Here is a 20264-nt window from a genome sequence, read left to right as displayed (position 1 = left end):
TTTCAACACAAAGCGATAGCGTTTTTAAAATATTATCACTAGCTATGTTTACCTGCACACCGACACCTGATTATTGTTTAATTTCTGCACCTTTAAGATTATTTAAATGACCTGCAAGCTGAAAAATCTGGTGAGAGTAATTTTTTTTCTGTTTTCTTTACCTATTTTAACTCTCAAGACTGGATTCTAAAGCTAATCAAGAAAGGTCCAACATTGTCTTCACAATCGATACCTGTTTAAAATCTCATTAGCAATAGCATTGATTAGTCTCTAGTGTCTAATGTTTGACAAGCCTATTTTTCACCTTTTGACACAAATGTTTCTTTTGTTTCACGTGTACCTCTTTCTCGCAGTTGGAGTTGAGGGTCAGTAAGGCCATCGGGCTGTTGGGGGCGCTGTTGCCCGGCCCTGGCGGCATGCCCCCGTGGTCAGAGGACGGGTTGTGGCAGGGCAAGCTCAGGGCCTGAGAGCCGAGTTTCCCCAGGTACCGCTTCACCTGCTGCTGCTGCGAGCGCTGGATGTGGTACTTTGTGGGGTTTTCCAGGTGCGTCTGGACCTGGGCAGAAACAAAAAAGGGAAAAGATATTGAGTTGAATTCCTTCATATGAATCATCAGTATTTATAGTTTTTTCTGGGATGATGACCGTCTGCCTTTTGTCCATTAATGAGGATAATGTGAAATTTACATTAGCCGACTTATTAATTTTATTTAGATTGTAAGGATTTCCATGGAAACAGCAGAACGGAGACGGTACAATGCAAGATAGCTGATCATTTGAGAGTTTATCATGAATTTAATCTGAATTTTTACATAAATACCACTTTTTTCTTGTAATTTTAGGTATAAATTGTGTGGTTTTAATCTTTATTGATCTTGTAAGTGCAGTTTTGGTCAGATAAAGTTTCATGCCTCTTTCCCTTCAATCGACTAATCGATCGGCAGGGCTTTAGTCTTTGGTTAACCAGGAAATTCTTTGGTCAACTACCGCCCAAGATGATCAGAATCAGAATCAGAATCAGAATCAGAAAAGATTTATTGCCATGGTCAGTGAACACAATTCGCTAGGAACTTGCTTTGGTCATTCACACTTGAGAGCCAGTATTCCTTTACAAATTACGTGCAGATGTACGGTAATTACTTTTTAACCTACAAACATGAAAGGATGTGAAGACCGTTAAGAGAAAAATCAGAATGGAAACATACTATAAAACTGTATGCTGTGTGGTGTGGAGCAGATCATATTGTTTAAAGAAATATATTAATGTCAATGCAAACATGTTGATCCTCCTCATATGTAATAACATCATAACATCTCAAGTGACATCATCTGAAACCCGGGAATTAAAAAGTCAAAGTACAAATCTATTATGTACAGGAAGCATGTCTCATTTAAAAAAAAAAAAAAAAAAAAAAAAAACATTTTGTGTAGATCAATCACCAGAATACACACTTCAATCACATTGGCCAGCCAGAATATGGTGGATTACAACAGTTAGGGCATCCGGGGTAAAACCTGCCAACCATACGACTATAAAAGATTATGCAGTTCATCAAAAATAGAAATAATGTGGATATTGATAAAATTATTGTTATGTCTGTGTCCTATTTATCATGAGTCACAATGATCTTGCTGCATATGGGTCACAATGAACTATTCTGTGTATTTTAACTATTCTGTGTATTTTCTGATTATCTGTGGACTAGTCTAAACAATCTTAAAGCGGACGTCATAGCGAAGGTCAGGCCCTTTTTATCAGACCCAAGCAACAGCTTTATAAAACACAGCTAAATCTTGTGAAGAGTCGAATCTCAGATGCAAGACGAACAACATGCCGCTGTTTTGCCTGTTTTTCCATGTTTTCATCAAATAAAGAACTTGAGAACGATCCTCTCCTCCCGCAGTCTGTATAGACTAAACTTCGACAGAATTGGTGGAGGATGCGGGTCTCTCATCGTGCTTGGAAAGGAAACATCTGAATTTTGCTCTAAACGATTCCCTTCTGGATGTCGGCTGACGACGCATAGCGTCCAGTAACGGTTCAGCTGGGAATGATGGGAGAACAAGGACACCGAGCCGAGAGAGAGACAAGAGGAGTCAATTGCCAGTTTATTTTTGACTTACCATTGTGACTGGGACATTCAACAAAAGTAAGGCAGAAACCTCTTGTATTTATTACGAAAATCTGCACATTGAAAATGCTAAATTGGTGAAGTTTGCCAAAACTTGACCTAAATTTTCCACATTGCATACAAGTATGAATTTAGTGAATGTTAGCTCATTAGTCTAGACAATCAGTTGGACTGATTTAAAGAGGAGTTGGATTCCGGAAAAAATGAATAAAAACAAAATGAAACGTGTGACGTGTAGGTAACTAAAGGGAACAAAGAAAGTTATTACTTGGCTTAAAGCACTCTATTGACAAGATTAACTACCCTCTGTGGCTAGGTGGAATTTTTATTTATTTAGTTAATTTAATTTTTTCAAGTTTGTATTCAATTAAAATTTAACTTTTTTTTTTTAAATTTAATTAAATTTTTAAATAAATTTGTTTTTTTATTTGTATTTTAAATCTTTACATTTTAATTTTAATAAAAAAAAAATCCCTAAACGTTTTTTAGGCCCGAGCGCCACAAGCTGGCGAGAGGCCTATTAATCTCGTAAGGCCGTGCGAAGCACGGCTGCGAAAGTGCGCACGTAGTGCGCACGAAATCGAGCGCGAAGCGCTCGCCCACTTCCAAACACTCACTAACGCACTCCTTCACTCATGCACGCCCCGTGCATACTAATTAGTAGTAGGAAAATGGAACATTACCGTTGTAAACGGGCGAAGCCCGTGCAAAAGTGCGCACTAAACGAGCACTTTACATTGAGATGACGACCGCGAAGCGGTCGTCATCCCCATATAAAGCACTCATTTGCGCTAAGTAGCTCACGAATACGTTCCCCATCTCTTGCATGTTCCGTGCATATAAGCATGTAATGCAAAAATTGAACATTATTACTGTATAGAGGGCCAAAAACACAAAGTGGGCGGAGCCCACTCAAAATTAACGAAAGTACCCGTCAGTGACCAGGGACCCACACCATGAGGTAGGAAAGCGCGAGCGCTTTCCGAAAATGTATAGTTTATGATATTTGAAAAATGGGAAACATTGTTTTCGCATCGGAATATTCTTCTTCTTCTTCTTCTTCTTCTCGGGACCAACCCCCCTATTTTTCACCCAGTGAACATTGACGAAAAGTCACAAAAATGTTCACACCTCTCAAAATCGTGCCTCTCTACATTCTGGCTATTTCCCTTTTCTAAAATAAAAAAAAATTGGCGCGTCAGCGCCCCCAAATGTACCAAAAAATGCATTGAGAGATGGGAAATGACCCAAAAAAAATCTGATCGTAGAATCATGAAATTTGGCGCAGAGGTAGATGGTGACAAGAGAAGTAAAAAATATTATTACGGCAACGCCGTCCGCCCAACCAAATGTCGGCCATATTGCTTCAAAAATGGCTAAACATGACTTCGGAGTTTTTCCAAACGTCGTACTTTTACGAACTCCTCCCAGGGCGTTGGCCCTAAAAAGCTGAAATTTGGTGAAAATGCTACTGAGGAGTGGGACATCAAAAGTTATCCAAATTACATTGATACCTCTCACGGTCTCTGTGCGGCGAAGCCGCAAACTGTAGCTAGAATTTCAGAAATCTCCCATATTTAAAATTTCTGCCGTTTGCGCGGATAAAGTCCGAATTGCGTCAAATTAGAATCAGTTGTTAAACTCTTTGCCCTAAACCTACTTGAAGTGAAATAAATTCATTTGGCGCCACAACGCCCCCTACAGATTTTATATGGAGGTTAAATGTTTAGTTTTGCGAAATTATATGAAATTTGACACACAACTCAATTTTAGCATCCCCATCAAAAAAGTCAATGAGACCCATGTCATAATTGTTATGGCGTTGCCATAACGATCACCGAAACCTTCCATGTTATTCCAATGGGGAAATCGCCAGAACATGTTTACACTTTAGACTTTCACAAACTCCTCCCAGGGCGTCAGCCCTATTAACCTGAAATTTGGTGAGACTCATCTTCAGGTGTGGACCATCAAAAGTTATCCACATTTTCATTCAAAGAGTCACGGTGTCTGTGCGGCAAAGCCGCACATTTTGCCAAGAATTAAAAATAAAATAGCTTTTTGATGGTAAAACAAAGGGGAGAAGATTCAGATTCAGCAGTAGGCGTAATAAAAGGACAATTGGGGCGCGTTAGCGCCCCCTCCTCTTGCGGCGTGGCGGCGGTGTGGCGGCGGCGTGGCGAGGGCCGATCATTGCCGCTTGCGGCTATATTTATTTCATTATTATTGTTATAATTATTGTTAGAATTATAATAATAATAGTTATTATTATTAGTTTTATTGTTTTGTTTGTTTTTGAAATACCACTGACTGCCACACTTTTTTATTATCAAATAATAATAATAATCAAACATTTTAAATTAAGATATAAATTAAATAAAATGGACCTTATTCCATTCAAAATAAATACATTTTTGAAGGATCTCGAAAAGACAATCCGTGCAAATGAACAAAACCCAAAGGAAGCAAAAAAGCAAACAACACAAATGAAGAACCTCTTCCAAAAATATGCAGAGAAAAGATTGAGTAATCACGGTGATGAAGCAGTGGCTCCCACAGAACAACAATGGAATTGTATTAATGAATATCATCAATCTAAGGTCCTGCATTACAAAACACATCAAATTTGGACAGTGAAAGGAAAAACTGTTGACAAAAAGAAACTGAAAGAACATGAAGAAAAATTATCATTTTCAGTGAGACTACATAAAATGGCAAAAGAAATTTTAATCAGAAGAGAGAGACTATTTTTGGCCAATATTCAGGTGAAACCAGAAGAGCATCAAACAATCAGAAAAAACAAAATGAAACAGAAAAACAGAGCCGATAAGCGCATTCCTTTTGGAGTGAATAACAAAAACAAAGATGAAGGCTCTAGCACAGATGAAGAGAGCGAGCAGACTGGGGTACAAGGTCGACGTCACAGCTATAGCGCCCCCCCCACCTCTGGCCAAAGGAGAACTGCTGTGCCCCTCCTCTGAAAACAAACATCATAGCGCATATGCACAACTAGCGAAAGAACTGAAGAAAATTATGACAGAAACGGAACAAGAAAAAACAGCTCCCCACACTTCTACTCCAGCGGCTCCTCCCCTGCAGTGCTCATCCATGGATTCATCTATGATAAGAGATACAACCAGCACCATACCCCACCTGCCATTGAAACATGCTCTAGTCTCGGGTACTCTGACTATGGTCCCGTCAGAACCCACTCAAGAACAAAGACAGATGCAGGATTTGAAGGAACAGGTGTTAGCTTTGACAACATTGGTTTCCAGCCAAAATCACATCTCCAAATTCATGCTCGAGCAAACAGTGGCTCAAAAAGAACAACTTGCCACCAATGCATGGTCACCACCTGAAGTGGCTTCAGACACAGATGAAGAAAAAAGATTACAACGACTACTGGAAAAAAAAAGAACGAGAAGTGGCGGCTAATCTACGCAGGAAACAAGAAGAAAAAAACTTGGACGAAAGGGGGAAACAGTCCTAGGAACTGGGCAAATAGAAGCTGAAAGTAAGAAGCAAGCACAACAGAAACTCCACATTCAAAGAGGAGTGGAACAACAGAAGAAAACGGGCTTAGACCCATTTGTGTCAACACCAAATCAATATGTGGTGGGAGCATTAACAGGAATGGTGGATGAACATGGGTACGACGACACTTTCCTGAGTGGAGAACTTCACCCGCTCCCCGTCCACAAAGGTACCAAGGAAGAAGATGATGAGTTTTCTAGCAATGAAGAGGCTCCTCCTCTCATTGCACCTCTCCGAATGACTGCAAGTAACCAAGGAGTGTACCAACCATTCGCATTCAAAGACCTAAAAGGGCTGATGTTAAAACTGCCCGAACTGACACAAGGTGCACCGGCCTTCCTCAGAGCATTGACCACGAATACAGCGGGAGAAACACTTTGCTGGGGACATGTGTCTGCAATTCTTATAAGAGCAACGGATGAGAATACGGCGGCCAGGATCCGTTCTGAGGTATCCAAACAGATTCATGCTCCAGTTAGAGCATCCACATCATTTGCCACCTTAAAGCCTCAGTTAACTCAGGTACTTAAAGGAATGTATCCCACCTGCCTTCCTGACGCACTGTTGGCTCTGGAAATGAAAAATGGTGAAGACTACTTTACATATAAGCAAAGAGCTAAAGCACAGTTCCATGATGCAACTGGAGAGCCCATACAACCTGGTACTGGCAACACTCTCATGTTCTTTTCGACTCTGGTAAAAGGACTACCTAAATGTGTCCAGGATCATTTGGCTGATGTTGTGGGTCTTTACTCCAAGACAGAAAAAGAGTTTGATGCCAACTGCCAACATCACGTTGCTAAGTACCTGAAGGAAAAAAAAGGGACGGAATGAGGATATGGAAAAAATTAAATTGGCAATGATCAAATTACAACTCAAAAAGCTCCAAGAAGAGGTGAATGATAAAAAGAAAGAAAATAAGTTTGCCAAGGTAATGACTGTGGCAACAGAAGAGAATCCAGTGTTAGACAGTGCTATAACAGATTGCTATGGCGGTTAAAATGGTCCTGGGACAAGTAAAACCCAGTATGGCACAACCACAGGCCGTCCCATCCGCTACAGGACCAAAGAACAACACACCTGCTTCAGAAATCATCTACAATCAAGGACGTGAACGTAATACATTCTCTCGTGGAAGAGGACGTGGGGCAGGAGCTGGAAGAGGACAAAACAGGTTCAGCGTGACTCCTGATCAATGCTTAAACTGCTTTGGAACTGGACATTGGGTTCGAGACTGCCCCCAAGGGCAAACACAAAGAGGTCAACACCAAATGGCCCCAAACCAACCTGGCCAATTTCAAAGACCTCAAATGATGAATATGAGCCAACCTATGTCAAGCCAGAATCATCTACCACCCTTGCCCCTTGTGGTCTCCCTGGTGATACCACATCTTTGGGCCTTGGGCTGGCACTGTTTCTGTTTTTCACCATTATTGTTATTACCTGTGTATTGATTATGATTGGATGCTATGCTGTCTTAGATCACTTATAGAACGCTTGATTGCATCTGCTCTTACTAGACAACCCGCTTATCTTTTGACCCTGATTACACACGCTATTACTCTGCCAAACACGAATCTAACTCTGATAGTGACAAGACTCCTAGACTTTTTCCAGAATCTGATTACTACATCCCACCATGTGTTTACACTAACTGGGGATGCTCCTTGTCTCACACCGTTTTATGTCCATGATGGGTTATGTTTATTAATGTTTTCTTTTATTCAGTTGCGATATTATACAATGATTTAATATGATTTTTAGTATGTTTTTGGGGGGTTTACGTTCTATTATTTTGTGAGGTTGCGTCTGGCGCCTCCTTAGAGTGATCACATGTGGATGTGATCAAAAGGGGGAATTGTGGATATTGATCAAATTATTGTCATGTCTGTGTACTATTTATCATGAGTCACGACGATCTTGCTGCATATGGGTCACAATGAACTATTCTGTGTATTTGAACTATTCTGTGTATTTTCTGATTATCTGTGGACTAGTCTAAACAATCTTAAAGCGGACGTAATAGCGAAGGTCAGGCCCTTTTTATCAGACCCAAGCAACAGCTTTATAAAACACAGCTAAATCTTGTGAAGAGTCGAATCTCAGCTGCAAGACGAACAACATGCCGCTGTTTTGCCTGTTTTTCCATGTTTTCATCAAATAAAGAACTTGAGAACGATCTTCGCCTCTCGCAGTCTGTATAGACTAAACTTCGACAATAACAATCAATAATTGTGAGTATTTTAGAAGCAAAATAACGTCATTCCACTTCACTCTGTAAAAAGTACTCCTTAAATGTGTTTGTTTCACAATAAATGTAAATAACTTCTAACTAACTAATTAACTTACGTACATTTTATTTCATGAAGTTGGTCACATACTTTTGGAAAAGTAATGTGTTTTAGAATGGAAGAAAATGATTCATTTCACTTTTGTGTCAGTGATCGTGCATCTAGTGACACTTCTTCTCACAATAACTGTAACACTAAAACTCATAATGGCATAAATGACATCCCAACATGCGACTGGCTGACTTTTGAAACTCAAAAATCAATAATACAAATGTGTGAACAGCCAGGATCACATTTGACAGCCCCAGAGAGTCTAAAAGTGTTGCTCATCACACCAAAACATAAGCGAATCCTCTTAATCAAATACTTGTCTTCATGTTTACATAATGTTACCAGAAAGTCAAATAAATTTGTTCATTTAAATAAGCTCCCAGTAATAGTAATTCAAACATACCTCATAAGGTTGATAGCCGAGCATCTCGAGCATCATTGCGTTAAACGAGTGTTGGTTTGCTCGTACTGTAAAACTATGTCTGTTACTTCTGCAGCTCCTTCCTCGTCATCTGCAGCGGAGGACACACTGAGCTTCTTTCCATTTAGCTTTGCTTTTAAAGGCCTGCAGAGGTCATTAGTTATGCGCATCAACCCATCTACATGAGACAATGAGCCTTTTCACATTACTTTTATGTGAAATGTGGATTTATTCTTTTACGGTGCGTCACTTGATTTCAGGATGTGCTAAAAACAGTCAGGGCCTTTGTGCTGCAGCGAGCACCTCGTTCAGTGAAGTCTGCCTCGGGCACAACGACTTTTTTTGTTTTGTTTCTGTGCTTTTACAACAAAAGAAAATTGTTGTGGTAAACATATTTTTTTGTCTTTTTAAATTTGGATTTCAGAAATGTGCTTGCATTAGGTAAATATTATCTACAGCGCATTATTTCAATGGTAATGGAGATAAATAGGCTTTAAACTGTTTGTTTTGCATTACGTAGGCTCAAAAGGTTTTCTAAACTTCTAAAAAAAAAAAATACAATGATTACATCTAACCATCACAAGACTACATGCTTGTAAAATAACTCATTCATTGTTGTTTTTGTTGAGTCTCTGCTTCAAGTTCAGCAGACATAAAACAAGCTCTTTTTCATTCATGCTATAACCAACGCCAGCATCTTTTCTATGACCTTTGTCCTGGTTATTGTATTGTTCCTGTACAAATAAAACAAACCACACCATGTTTTACTCATATGTGACAAGAACTACATGAAAAATATGAACAAAATAAGAATAAAAGTATGTATAATGGCCACACCCATCATTAAAATGTTGCTCAAAATGTGTTGAATGTCTATATTAACATTAACATTATTGAGTCATCAAGCGATCAATTAGATCTTTGTTTGAGTGACAAAACAGCTCCACTTCTCAACAGGGAACAAAGTGTTTTAGTGCTCATGTGAGGCAGCTCCGTGCCATAGGTTAGTCGCACGTGACATTAGCATTTGACCCCCAGGTAACGAGCAGAGCACCTGAGGCAGTCGAGAGGAAGGAGGAAGAGGCACTATTAGGGATGCCAAGATTATTCGCTTAAAGTGATAATTCAGGGCCTTAGATAGTCATAAGAACTGTTAACTAATAAAAGTGGTACAAATAAAGTCATTTCAATTTAATCTTTACTCCAAAAAAGTAAACCTTAACGTAAAGTTGTTTTAATGTGGCTGTTTTAATCTCCAAATCCAAACCTGCTTTATTTATGTAGCACATTTTATAAACAAAAGTGCAGCACAAACACGAAATAAAAGGCATAATAAGTGCTCAATGTGATCTCACTAGTCCTAAAACAATAAAACCAATAAAGGCAAGTCAAAACAATGTCATAAAACCAAAAAAATAACAATATATAAGTAAAGTAAGTTAAATAAATACTAACATTCATCACAATACCTTTACTTTGCATTCAGAAAGTTTGATTTCATAAAGCTGGTCACATATGAACAGAGAAAGCCAATTAATCACTTTTGTTAAGTGCCAATATATTAATGTTATATCATATTATCGTGATGTTTCTTCTCACAATAATTGTAATATAAAAAATGTTGATCGACCCAATTTTGACCCAAGGCACTATTAGTCAAAATGTAGAGTTATGTTTATTATAATTGCTTAAAAAGGAGACTTTCCTGGTTAAATAAAGGTTGAAAATCTGAAGACAGTGGTATTTTGCAATTTACTGGTACTCGCATCACATGAAAAAAAACTATATTTTTGTAGATAACACTCATTGTTGTTGTTTCTATTACAATGCATATGATACACATTAGTTGCCTATTTGTTTTCTCAAAGGAGGGTTTCACCTAAATCAGTGTGAAGGTGGAATAAGAAATAGGGCTGCACAATCTATCGCAAAAGTATAGCACAAAGTATAGCACAAAAACGCCATCATCCAACTATCGTTTTCAGGACAATAGAAAAACGTTGAGACATCAAAATGAAGGTCTACACCAGGGGTATCCAATTCTATTTTCCAGGGGGGCAGATTTTTGGGGGGACTAAGTTTTGGGGCTGGACTACAATTTGAACAACAACAGTCATAACAACATGAATAATAATAGGACTCAAGCACTAAAACCCAGACAAGGCAAACCCAGTGTTTACTCTGAACCTGACTTGACCAAGACTAAACAAAGCACTAAACCAGGACTAAACCAGGACTAAACCAGGACTAAACCAGGACTAAACCAGGACTAAACCAGTACTGTCATAAAAATATACATTACATTTGGTTCAAATGATATTAAAAGTATAGTAGCCTACAGTAGGCTACCGCAAACAGAGCTAACTCTGCCATTAGAACAAACACAGATATCATAAGGCCACATACACAATATCATGCATGTTTTTGGACTTCTCTGACCTGCAGCAGCCCCAGACCATGGTATTTATTTTTTCAACCCACTTCATGTCTATTAAAAATAGTAATACAACTGAGTCTTTCCTTTGCCTCCAGAGTCACGTTCTCTGTATGTTAAACTGTAAAATAATGTGTGTTTTATTACAATCCAACGTATATTCACAGAGAAATTATCTTATGAGTGCAAACATTTAGAAGCGCCTAATGTAAAGGTGCACATGTCCCGGGACGAGACCGAAGTCCACTTTTCATAACCCTCCGATGCAATGGCGCGTAATGTTCCTGGTTGTCGAGCAGACTTCCAAATACTTGGAGCACATGGTCCTTATGCATGTCACATTTACACCAAATCATCAGAAAGCTGTTATTTACTTTGTCTGTAGCATCACACGTGTGCTTTGACAGAGCAGTGTTTCAGATGAACCGGGCTCTTTGGCCCGCCGTGACCAGCGGAGGAGCTGCCGCAAAGCAGCGCAAAGCGCTGTGTTGTTATGCTCTGCAGATGCGACGTAGGCCGTATTGCGTGGCAGTCTGCAGTTGGCCCGTGGGCCGCCTATTGGAGACCCAGGGTCTACAGCATTACATTTATCAAACCACAAAACCAGCTCTTTAACAGCACTTGTCCTATGCAATAAAATGAATAAAATGTTGATAATGCATTTCACACATTAGATTGATAGATACCTCATTTAATTCAATTTGGCAGCGAGACCCAATTACGTATGGTGTGTTACCAAAGCAGAATTACAGCCTAACAATGCAATTAAGGAGCTTAACTACAGCTGATCCATGGTCCTTTAAGTCTGTTAAATAAAAACAAGGAAACAATCTTATTATTAAACATTAAATAATACAATGTAAAAATGCAATTTTTAGGTCGGTGTGATCCCTCATTCGTCCAGGAGTGTTCCATTGTAGAAAGAGGTTCAGTTGTGGTCATCAAGACATTTCATCCAAGTGTCATTCTCAATCTATGGATCTAGTCTGAAAACTCAGACAAGATCACCCCGAATAGGCCCTGCCCACCGGACAAAACCTCCTGACAATAGCTTGTCTGTTAACAGTTTCTCTTGAAATATCTATATCTAGCTCCCTCATCACGGATGAGCGGGCGTCTCCCGCTCCATGGCTTCAAAACACTATTGTATACGACAGTATCCGTTTCTGTTTTAAGAGGGATTATCTTTTTTTTTTTTTTTCAAAATGGCCTCCTTGACTCCTCTTTCATCACTTCTCCTGCTTAGAATCTTCTCCTCACTGTCTTCAGAAAAGTGGTTCGTGGCTTCCAGGTGAAGCAGTACGGCGCTCTGTGATCCTGTGTTTGCATGTCTTCTGTCCTGATAAAGCCTCTTGTGTAAGGGCTGTTTAGTCTCACCTGTACCGCTCTTCACAACTTTCTTCACTTTATTGGATAGAATATACTACAATACACACTGATTTTGTGTGGGCATCTTGTCTTTAGAATGAACCAGTTTTTGCCTTTAAGCGTTGCCCAGTTTAAAATAAACAGGAGGGATAGAGACGCCATTTCTTGTTGGTTCTGTTTCCCTTTTGTCTGTATTGTCCTGCTGCCCAGTGGGCAGGGCTTACTCAGAGTAGGATAAATATCTGAGTTCTCAGATTGAAAATGGAGTCTAAACATCTTGTTTTTATAAAACAGTGACCAGATGACTACAACTGAACCTTTTAATACAGTATGTTTATTTTGAATCACCTGTTGACCACCAGCTGAACAAAATGGGAAATAAAGCTGTAGCTACCGATTATTTTAATAGTCGACTAGTCAAATGATTATTTTTATTACTTGAGAGTTTTTAAATACATTGTCAACCAGATAAACGTTAAAATGTAGTGAAGGTTTCTAGATAGAGAATATTTATGAATAAAGTGTATTATTACAGTATTATTATTATTTTTGCCATTTTGACTTAATCGTGCTACTGTCTTTTTATATAAAGGTATTTTTTAATGTGTTTGAGAGTCTGTATAGTCTAGATAACAATTCCAATGACCGAAATACGCTCATGATTATTTGAATAGGCAAGGCAATTGTATTTGTAGAGGACAATTAGTGCACAAGGCAATTCAAAGTGCTTCAAACAACAGGAAAAAAATCATTAAAATCACACAGACATGACAGAAATCACAAAACAGTTTAAGACATAAAAGAGAAGAGTGAAAAATAAAATCCTCTCAGTCATATGCACAGCTAAAATAGTCACTTAATCACAATTAGTTCATTAATCTTTACAGCCCTAATGGGAAAATAATCCACATAAGACAATATATTATGATAGTTTCTCGTTTGCAGAGGAAATGATGTTGCTTATATTACTATGGTCTCTGCGATTTGATGATTCCATCAACTTAATTATTGTAATTACCAAAACACAGCTTTTATTCTCTTTACAGCACATCTGTCTTTATATTTTCTTTTGTATTCCTGTGTTACTAAATATAGAGGCTGCATTCTTACACACAGAAACAGGCAGAACATATACAGTACAGTGATGTGTCTGCCTACAGCTTAAATAAGGCACAAAAGGTGTTGATGACTTGAAACGCAAGGCTCATAAACGTGATGATGAAAACCTAAATATAGACGTATCTCGCAAGCTTCACTCTCTTTTGGAAACAGATGTGATTGCAGCTTGGGTGAAATAATGAATCCCAAACAACTCCTTTGTTGTAATGAACTTGTAACAAAGGCTGGATTAATTTAGTAATTTGATTTTATAAAATCCAATATCCCACGTCTTCTGGACTTGTAGATAGAAAACATGCGAAAACGTGAAGATAACTGTGATAACGTTTGTATTTTTTATTCAAGCAGTTAAGTTAAGTTAAGACATTTAAGTCAATCTAAAATTAGACGTAAACGTTGATTTTATCTCAGGATTAGAAAAGGTTTATTTCCATTGTCAGTGAACAAAATTCACAGGCTAGGAACGGATCGATCTGTTTATGTCACATTTACTGCACGTTGGATTTCATAAAGCTGCTCACATATTTAAGGATTGCTGATATTATTAAACCAAGAAAGAAAAAAAATGAGGATTTCACAGTTGTTTGCTAATAATACGGTAAATAATCGCGAATAATGGTTAAATCGTGATATTTCCTCTCACAAGTATTACACTAAAATGTAAGATAATGGCATATTCAACTTTGAACTTTATATTTTAGACCTTTACAGCTACTTTCTGAAGACAAGTGACTCCTTTAGAGAGTGACAATGCTCCTGGATGTGGATAAAATGCTAAAAATATATTGCCAGAAGAATTGCTACTGGATATTTCTGTATCTTCATTCAGCTCTATAAACAGGATGAAAGCAAATGTGTTTTAAACGTTGCCTTCAATCTTTGGTTCACAGAATATTTTCATGTCTCGGAGGTTTTCCTAAATAGTCCTTAATAATTAACTGGTCCGGGTTCAGCGCGTCGCCCGAGGGCTGCAGACAGAACGTCCTTTCGTCAACACAAACTGCAGCTTTTGTGCACTGCTTTCAAGTCTTGGCACTGACAGATAAAGGGGGAGAATTGGAATAAAACTGAAAAAAAGATTAGTGGAAGGAGTATAAGAAACATGGTTCAGTTCAGTTATGGGTCATGGTTAGGCTAGTCAAAAGTTGTACCATTACTTCAAAATGACATTACTCAAGTTGAAGTACAAAGTAAATGCAGTATTTATGGAAGCTCCGACTCAAAACTAGCACTAGAGTGACTTTTTGGACTTAGCTACTGATTTGCCGATTTAAGTGCATACAAAATAATGTCAGCCGAGGAAAATTAGCTGCTGTTAATGACTGCAAAACATACAATTCACTGTGTAACGGAACAGTGGGCTTTTTGTTAACCGTCTTGATTTGAAGCCTCCTTCCGCCTCAAGGCCTTCACCAACATTACCCTCGCAGAGTCCAAAACAGAAAAACAAGACAAACTGTTGTGAGCTTGCAGCAGAGAGACAGTGGTGAGCACATTTTGATATTTTCTGAGGCTGCAAACATACTTTTGATGGCCTTTACAAGATACATTAACAAGGAGGCTTTATTTGGCTGTGAGAAGAAACGCAGACTTTGTTAGAAAGTTTTCACTGCAATAAACTGCACTAAATAAGTGGAAATTAGTTTACCGGTATTTTTAAGTTCTTGACATTTTAATTAAAGGGCAATTACTGTCACTGTTACCTATTTGGAAGCGTATGGCACAATGGTTTAATCAATTAGCCTCCGATCAGAGAGTAGGCTTGTCAAAAGTCTAGAAAATCTGATATAAGTTTCGATACTAAAACCAGTATCGAAACTAGATACTCATTTGAAGTATCGGTACAACAAAAAAACACATGAACAAGTTTTAGAATGAGCTTGAGCTTTATCGAAAATAGTGATAATAGTGAAAATAGTGTGAAAAGAAAGTTCACAATTTTACGATAATTAAAGATTACTGACAAACAACAGTGAAATTGTAAATTTTCTTTCATTCACTTTGTCTACTTATATCATCATTCATTCAGTTAAAATAATGTTTCTGTGGCATAAACATTCAGATAAAAAATGTTGAATTGAATAGGAATGACTATACTATTTTTTTGCTCCTATGATTATATTGTGACCTAAATAATCACAATTATCGATTAACAGATTAATCTTGACACCCTTAATCAAAAATAGTATAAGACCATGGTAACATAAAGGAAGTACTATTATTTTGTTTTGAAAGTGAGCTTTTTTGTTGTTTTTGGGATGTCAAGATTATTTGTTATCAATAATCGTGATTATTCAGTCACAATGTAATTATAAGAATCGAAAATTATTAAATGTGAGAATCCTATGCAGCAAAAAAATGTAATTTCAGCTCAATCTATACTACAAAAAAATCAAACATGTAAAGTGCTTTTTTTATCTGGTGTTTTATGTGACAGCAATGTGTAGCATTACTTTTTTTCAATCAGAAAGTTTGATTTCATAGAGCTGGACTGTAACCCGGCACGGTCTAAAACGGCGCTAAAACGCGGTCAAATAGCAGCGCAGTTTCAGGAGCCGCGGCGCGCGCCCGGCACAAAAATAACATGACAGTTTCGGCCGTGCGCCGCGGCTCTGCAGACACTCCCGTAAAAGAAAGTGAATATTAAGAATAATCGTCAAATAGTGATGTTTCGTCTCACAATAATAATAACACAAACATTTTATATCGTCTAATCCTTAGTGTTGAATTAGAGTTTGGAATTGTAGTATCCTGGCAACACAGTCTCTGCACATACATTTCAAACTCCAGTCAAAATATTGTAGCTCGTTGTGAAAAGGAGGGCATCTGGCATAAAAAAACATACTATTCAAATCTTAAATATAGCTAATGTGGATTTTCACATCCATACAGCAAATGTGCCCAAAATAACTCAAAAATGATTGTAACTGCAATAGGGCTGCAACAGTTAATAACAATAATAATAATATAATCAACTCTAAAAATAATTATAGTCACATCTTAATAATTGTTATCATTATTTGGACTATGAAGTCTCCAAAACACATACAAAAAGATATTGTTAAATCAAAATGTCAAAAAATAAGTATTCTCTGTCTAGTGTTGAGATAATTACACTGTCACTACGGAAACAGAGCAGTTGAATCAGTGTTTTTCACTATTATGTTGTTTAGTGAATGAGCATTGCACCACACACACAAGCAGATGTAAAACAGAGTGTGGGATGAGCAGACGCAGTGCCATCGCTCTCCGCGGATCAACTTTGTAAACCAGCTGGACTCCTGAATATTAATAAATATATACAGGGATATAGGTTTAGTTAATTAGTTAGTTATTTAAGAGAACACACCATAAGAACCGAAAGAACTGCAAAGAGAGGAGACAAGGATTCAGGGTGACCTCAGGAGGTCATACCAGGACTCCTATGAAGAACTAAGGATTCAACACTATGAACCTTCACCATATTTAAACCTTTATTTGGTTGATGGTGTATTCAAAAAGTCCAAATGTGAACCTTGACTTGTCAGAAATATACAGTAAATGTCCCCAAAATAACCTCAATTGTTAATTGGCTTAGTTCATTTAGCATTTATTTTGTAATCAGGAGCTGTGAGTAGCTCTAATCTGGTGCTTCTTTGCCGCTCTCTGCTTAAAAAAAACACACACCAAAAAGCCACAATGCTTTTGATTCTCTCTATTAATTCAATCAAGATGATCATGAGACACATTCACTCTACATCCCCATCTTTGTCCCGGCACCGCAAATCCAGAAATCATTTTAGGAAGTTGTACATACATTTCAAAGCGTCTTTTTTCCCCCCCTCAAATATGCCCAGGAATGAGGGGCTAATTATGAGCATTCCTGCCTGAATTAGCGTTTGGTGTGTGGTAAGGCTGTGTTCGCCGCGCTCCTGATCCCTCCACAGATCCCATACTTATTCCTCTGGAAGTTCAGAGGTCACTTGGTTAATTAAGAGCCCAATCAGTCTTTAGATAAACTCATCGAAGCTTAATGTTTGCACTTTTTGAGGTCTCGTCGCTCCGCCTGGTACCCCCCGCGCTAATCTACCCACAGACAGGGGAGCAGGTTAACCCAGCTCAGCAGCGCCAAGCTTCACTGGCCTTTCCTTCAGTCAATGAAGAATGTGCGTAAGCCAGAGAAATTACTCTAACGTTGTGTATTGTACAAAAGCTGGGGGTTCGAGAAGGTGTAGGGGGGAGGGTGAAATCTCTCAAAGAAGAAAAGCAGCGGATTATGGAGTAAGTAACTAATGTTTATGATTGGTGAAGAGGCCAAAGCTAGTGAGGCGAGTACACTGCGTTTGTTGTTCCGAAAAAGGCCCGTGCCGGACAGAAATGTGCTCATGTATACTGTAGTACTTCCACATATTATCCAAGCAGACAGAAAACGAAGATAGGAAACATATCTGATGGAAATACTACTCAAGCGCTGACCAAATTCTTTGACGTAACAACTTGTTTCGTCTTTTTTTTACGTCGATGCGAATGTGATCGCACTGACGTAACGTAGAACAAAGTGCAACGTTCACGCTTCAATGCGGGAAACAGAAAGTGACGTATGTTCAACACTGTTCGATATAAAGCGAGACTTCAGTGGGTAAAGTAGCCTGAAGTACTACTCGAGCAACAATGATGCTATTCAGAATTTATTCAAGTGGAAAAACTATTGTTGGAAACACATGTACACATAGGGGAAGCGACGTGTACGCTGTCCAAAACACAGTGGAAAAAATAAACAGTCAGCAAAACAAGACAATGAATAAACACATAAAAACAATAGTATTTTCTGATATATAGGCTTACTAAACTCCATTGCAGAAGAAATCAATGAAAAAGCCCAGATCCACTTTTCAGTACATTTTACACCCGTTGCAAAATATTCCTTCACATTTCACATTCTTAAAATTAAAGAGGAATGACATCATGGTGATTAATAATTTACTACAACTCAGGACACGCTACTACATTCAACAAAGGCACAAAGACACTGCAGACCAGACCCTCGTCCCAACTGTAGGACCAAACTCAGCGCAAAGTGAACAAAACCGCAAAAGAAATCAATTTTCTCCATGTTGTGTATATTCCTTTCAACTCGCTCTCTGTATAACTAAAGCTTAAAATCGGTAAAACAACCAATATATTAATGTATTGAGGTCCCATGATAAGCGTTTAACAAAAAGAGCAACTTACCACACGGCTGCGCTCCCTCAACACAACGCGCTCTACTCATACAGAAAATCTGACCAGTCTGCTGTCCCTTGGTCTGCCAGAGAATCAAAGCTATGAAAAGATGTGAATGTAGCTGAGCAAATAGGATTAAAGATGGATAAATCCAAATGGCTGGAAGCACAGCATGCATTAAAGAGGAATTCTCTCAGAAAAAAGATAATCCCTAAGTACGCATTTTAACACACTTCACTCAGTTCAGAGACTTTTTACACATACACTCATAGTAAGGAAAGCACATCTGTCTGACTGTCTGCTATAAATACAAGACAGACCACAATAGTGACACATGGAACTACTTTAGCCAATGGAGACGAGGAAACAAGGTATCACTGAAATATCTGTATTCCATTCAAATGTGTCAAGTTGAATCAATAACTTACATTTCAAACTCAATTTTGATACTAAGGATAATACCAAACGGATTTTGATACCACAACGATAATAAAAAACACAATATTCATGGCAAATAGAATGTGGTTTTTCAAGATTAAATATGTACAGTTTCTTTAGCATAACAATGTGGTCTTATACTATTTCTGATACAGATCAAAACCATTCTAAAACCTTTTATGCATGTTGTACACTGTCCTGTTCAAATTAATGTCTAGTTTTGACATTAGTTTCAATAACGATTAGTATCTGGGTATAGTTTTTTGACAACCATACAATCTATATTGTTACTCATTCTGAGGATTAGAACCACTTTTCTATCAAAGCCATGAATGACAATGTGGTTAAAGGTTAAATGTGGTGACCTTTCACGTTCAGTGTGTGTTGACACGTGCGCCTGACGCTCCCGTGTGCGTTGGCCTTTAGGGTTTGAAACTCAGTACAAAGGGCAAACTACATTTGAACTTGTTTCCAATGAGACAAACATGACTCCCTCTTTTAGACCCTCATGCAAAAAAATGCCAGGTGACCGTCCCTGGCCTTGATTGATTCATACGTTTGCTTTTTAGTGATCCTGAATTAACAGCTGCAACTGAATTTAAAAATCTGCTTATATTTTTCATACCTTTATTCAACCGGGAGATCCCATTGAGATTAAGAATCTCTTTTGTAAGATTGACCTGGCCACGGCAGCAGCCGACACAATCAACACAGCACAGAAAAACATTGTTCCTATAAGAGACTGAGCCAGCAGCAGAAAATCAGTTCCACACTTTTGAACCAGCCGTTGAAGGACATGTTTCTACTGTTAAGAACAATAGTTGCACAATTAACATGTAAAATAGGGACCTATATATGTGATTTCTTTATAAATATATACCAGAAAAACGATATCAATATAATATAAACGAGTGAGCTACATAAAATTTTACTTTTGATAATGCAATTGGTTCTATTTTGAATGATTCCAAGTTTAGCACCGCATCACACTTTATGTACGTGTGCGCGTGTGTGTGTGTGTGTGTGTGTGTGTGTGCCTGCGTGTGTGTGCATAAGATAAGATAAGATAAGATATTCCTTTATTGTCCCACATGGGGAAATTTCATTGTTGCAACGCAGGTAGATACAGAAGAAAAGAACGGATCACTTATAGGAAGTTTGAAAAACACTCTCAGTAGAAGATTGTGTGCGCGTGTGCCTGCGTGTGTGTGCGTGTGGCTGTGTGTGTGTGCGTGTGGCTGTGTGTGCGTGTGGCTGCGTGTGTGTGCGCGT

At 38.3% G+C, this 20264-nt stretch overlaps 1 protein-coding gene across 3 annotated transcripts in view; it reads right to left on the bottom strand.

Moving 5' to 3' along the window:
• The window catches only part of LOC140362861 (microphthalmia-associated transcription factor-like), a 47531-nt gene that overhangs the window by 5818 nt on the left and 21449 nt on the right, over positions 1 to 20264 (bottom strand). For all 3 annotated transcript variants that reach the window (XM_072449119.1, XM_072449118.1, XM_072449117.1), the window contains exon 3: positions 341 to 556. In XM_072449119.1, coding sequence (XP_072305220.1) covers positions 341 to 556 — 216 coding nt within the window. The remainder of the gene's footprint in view (positions 1 to 340; positions 557 to 20264) is intronic.

The sequence above is a fragment of the Eucyclogobius newberryi genome, unplaced genomic scaffold (assembly GCF_026437365.1).
Source record: "Eucyclogobius newberryi isolate DKJ021-1_F unplaced genomic scaffold, fEucNew1.0.hap1 SCAF_17, whole genome shotgun sequence".
Lineage (NCBI taxonomy): Eukaryota > Metazoa > Chordata > Actinopteri > Gobiiformes > Gobiidae > Eucyclogobius > Eucyclogobius newberryi.
Note: the sequence above shows the minus strand (reverse complement) of the source record. Positions and strands in the feature narration are given on the sequence as shown.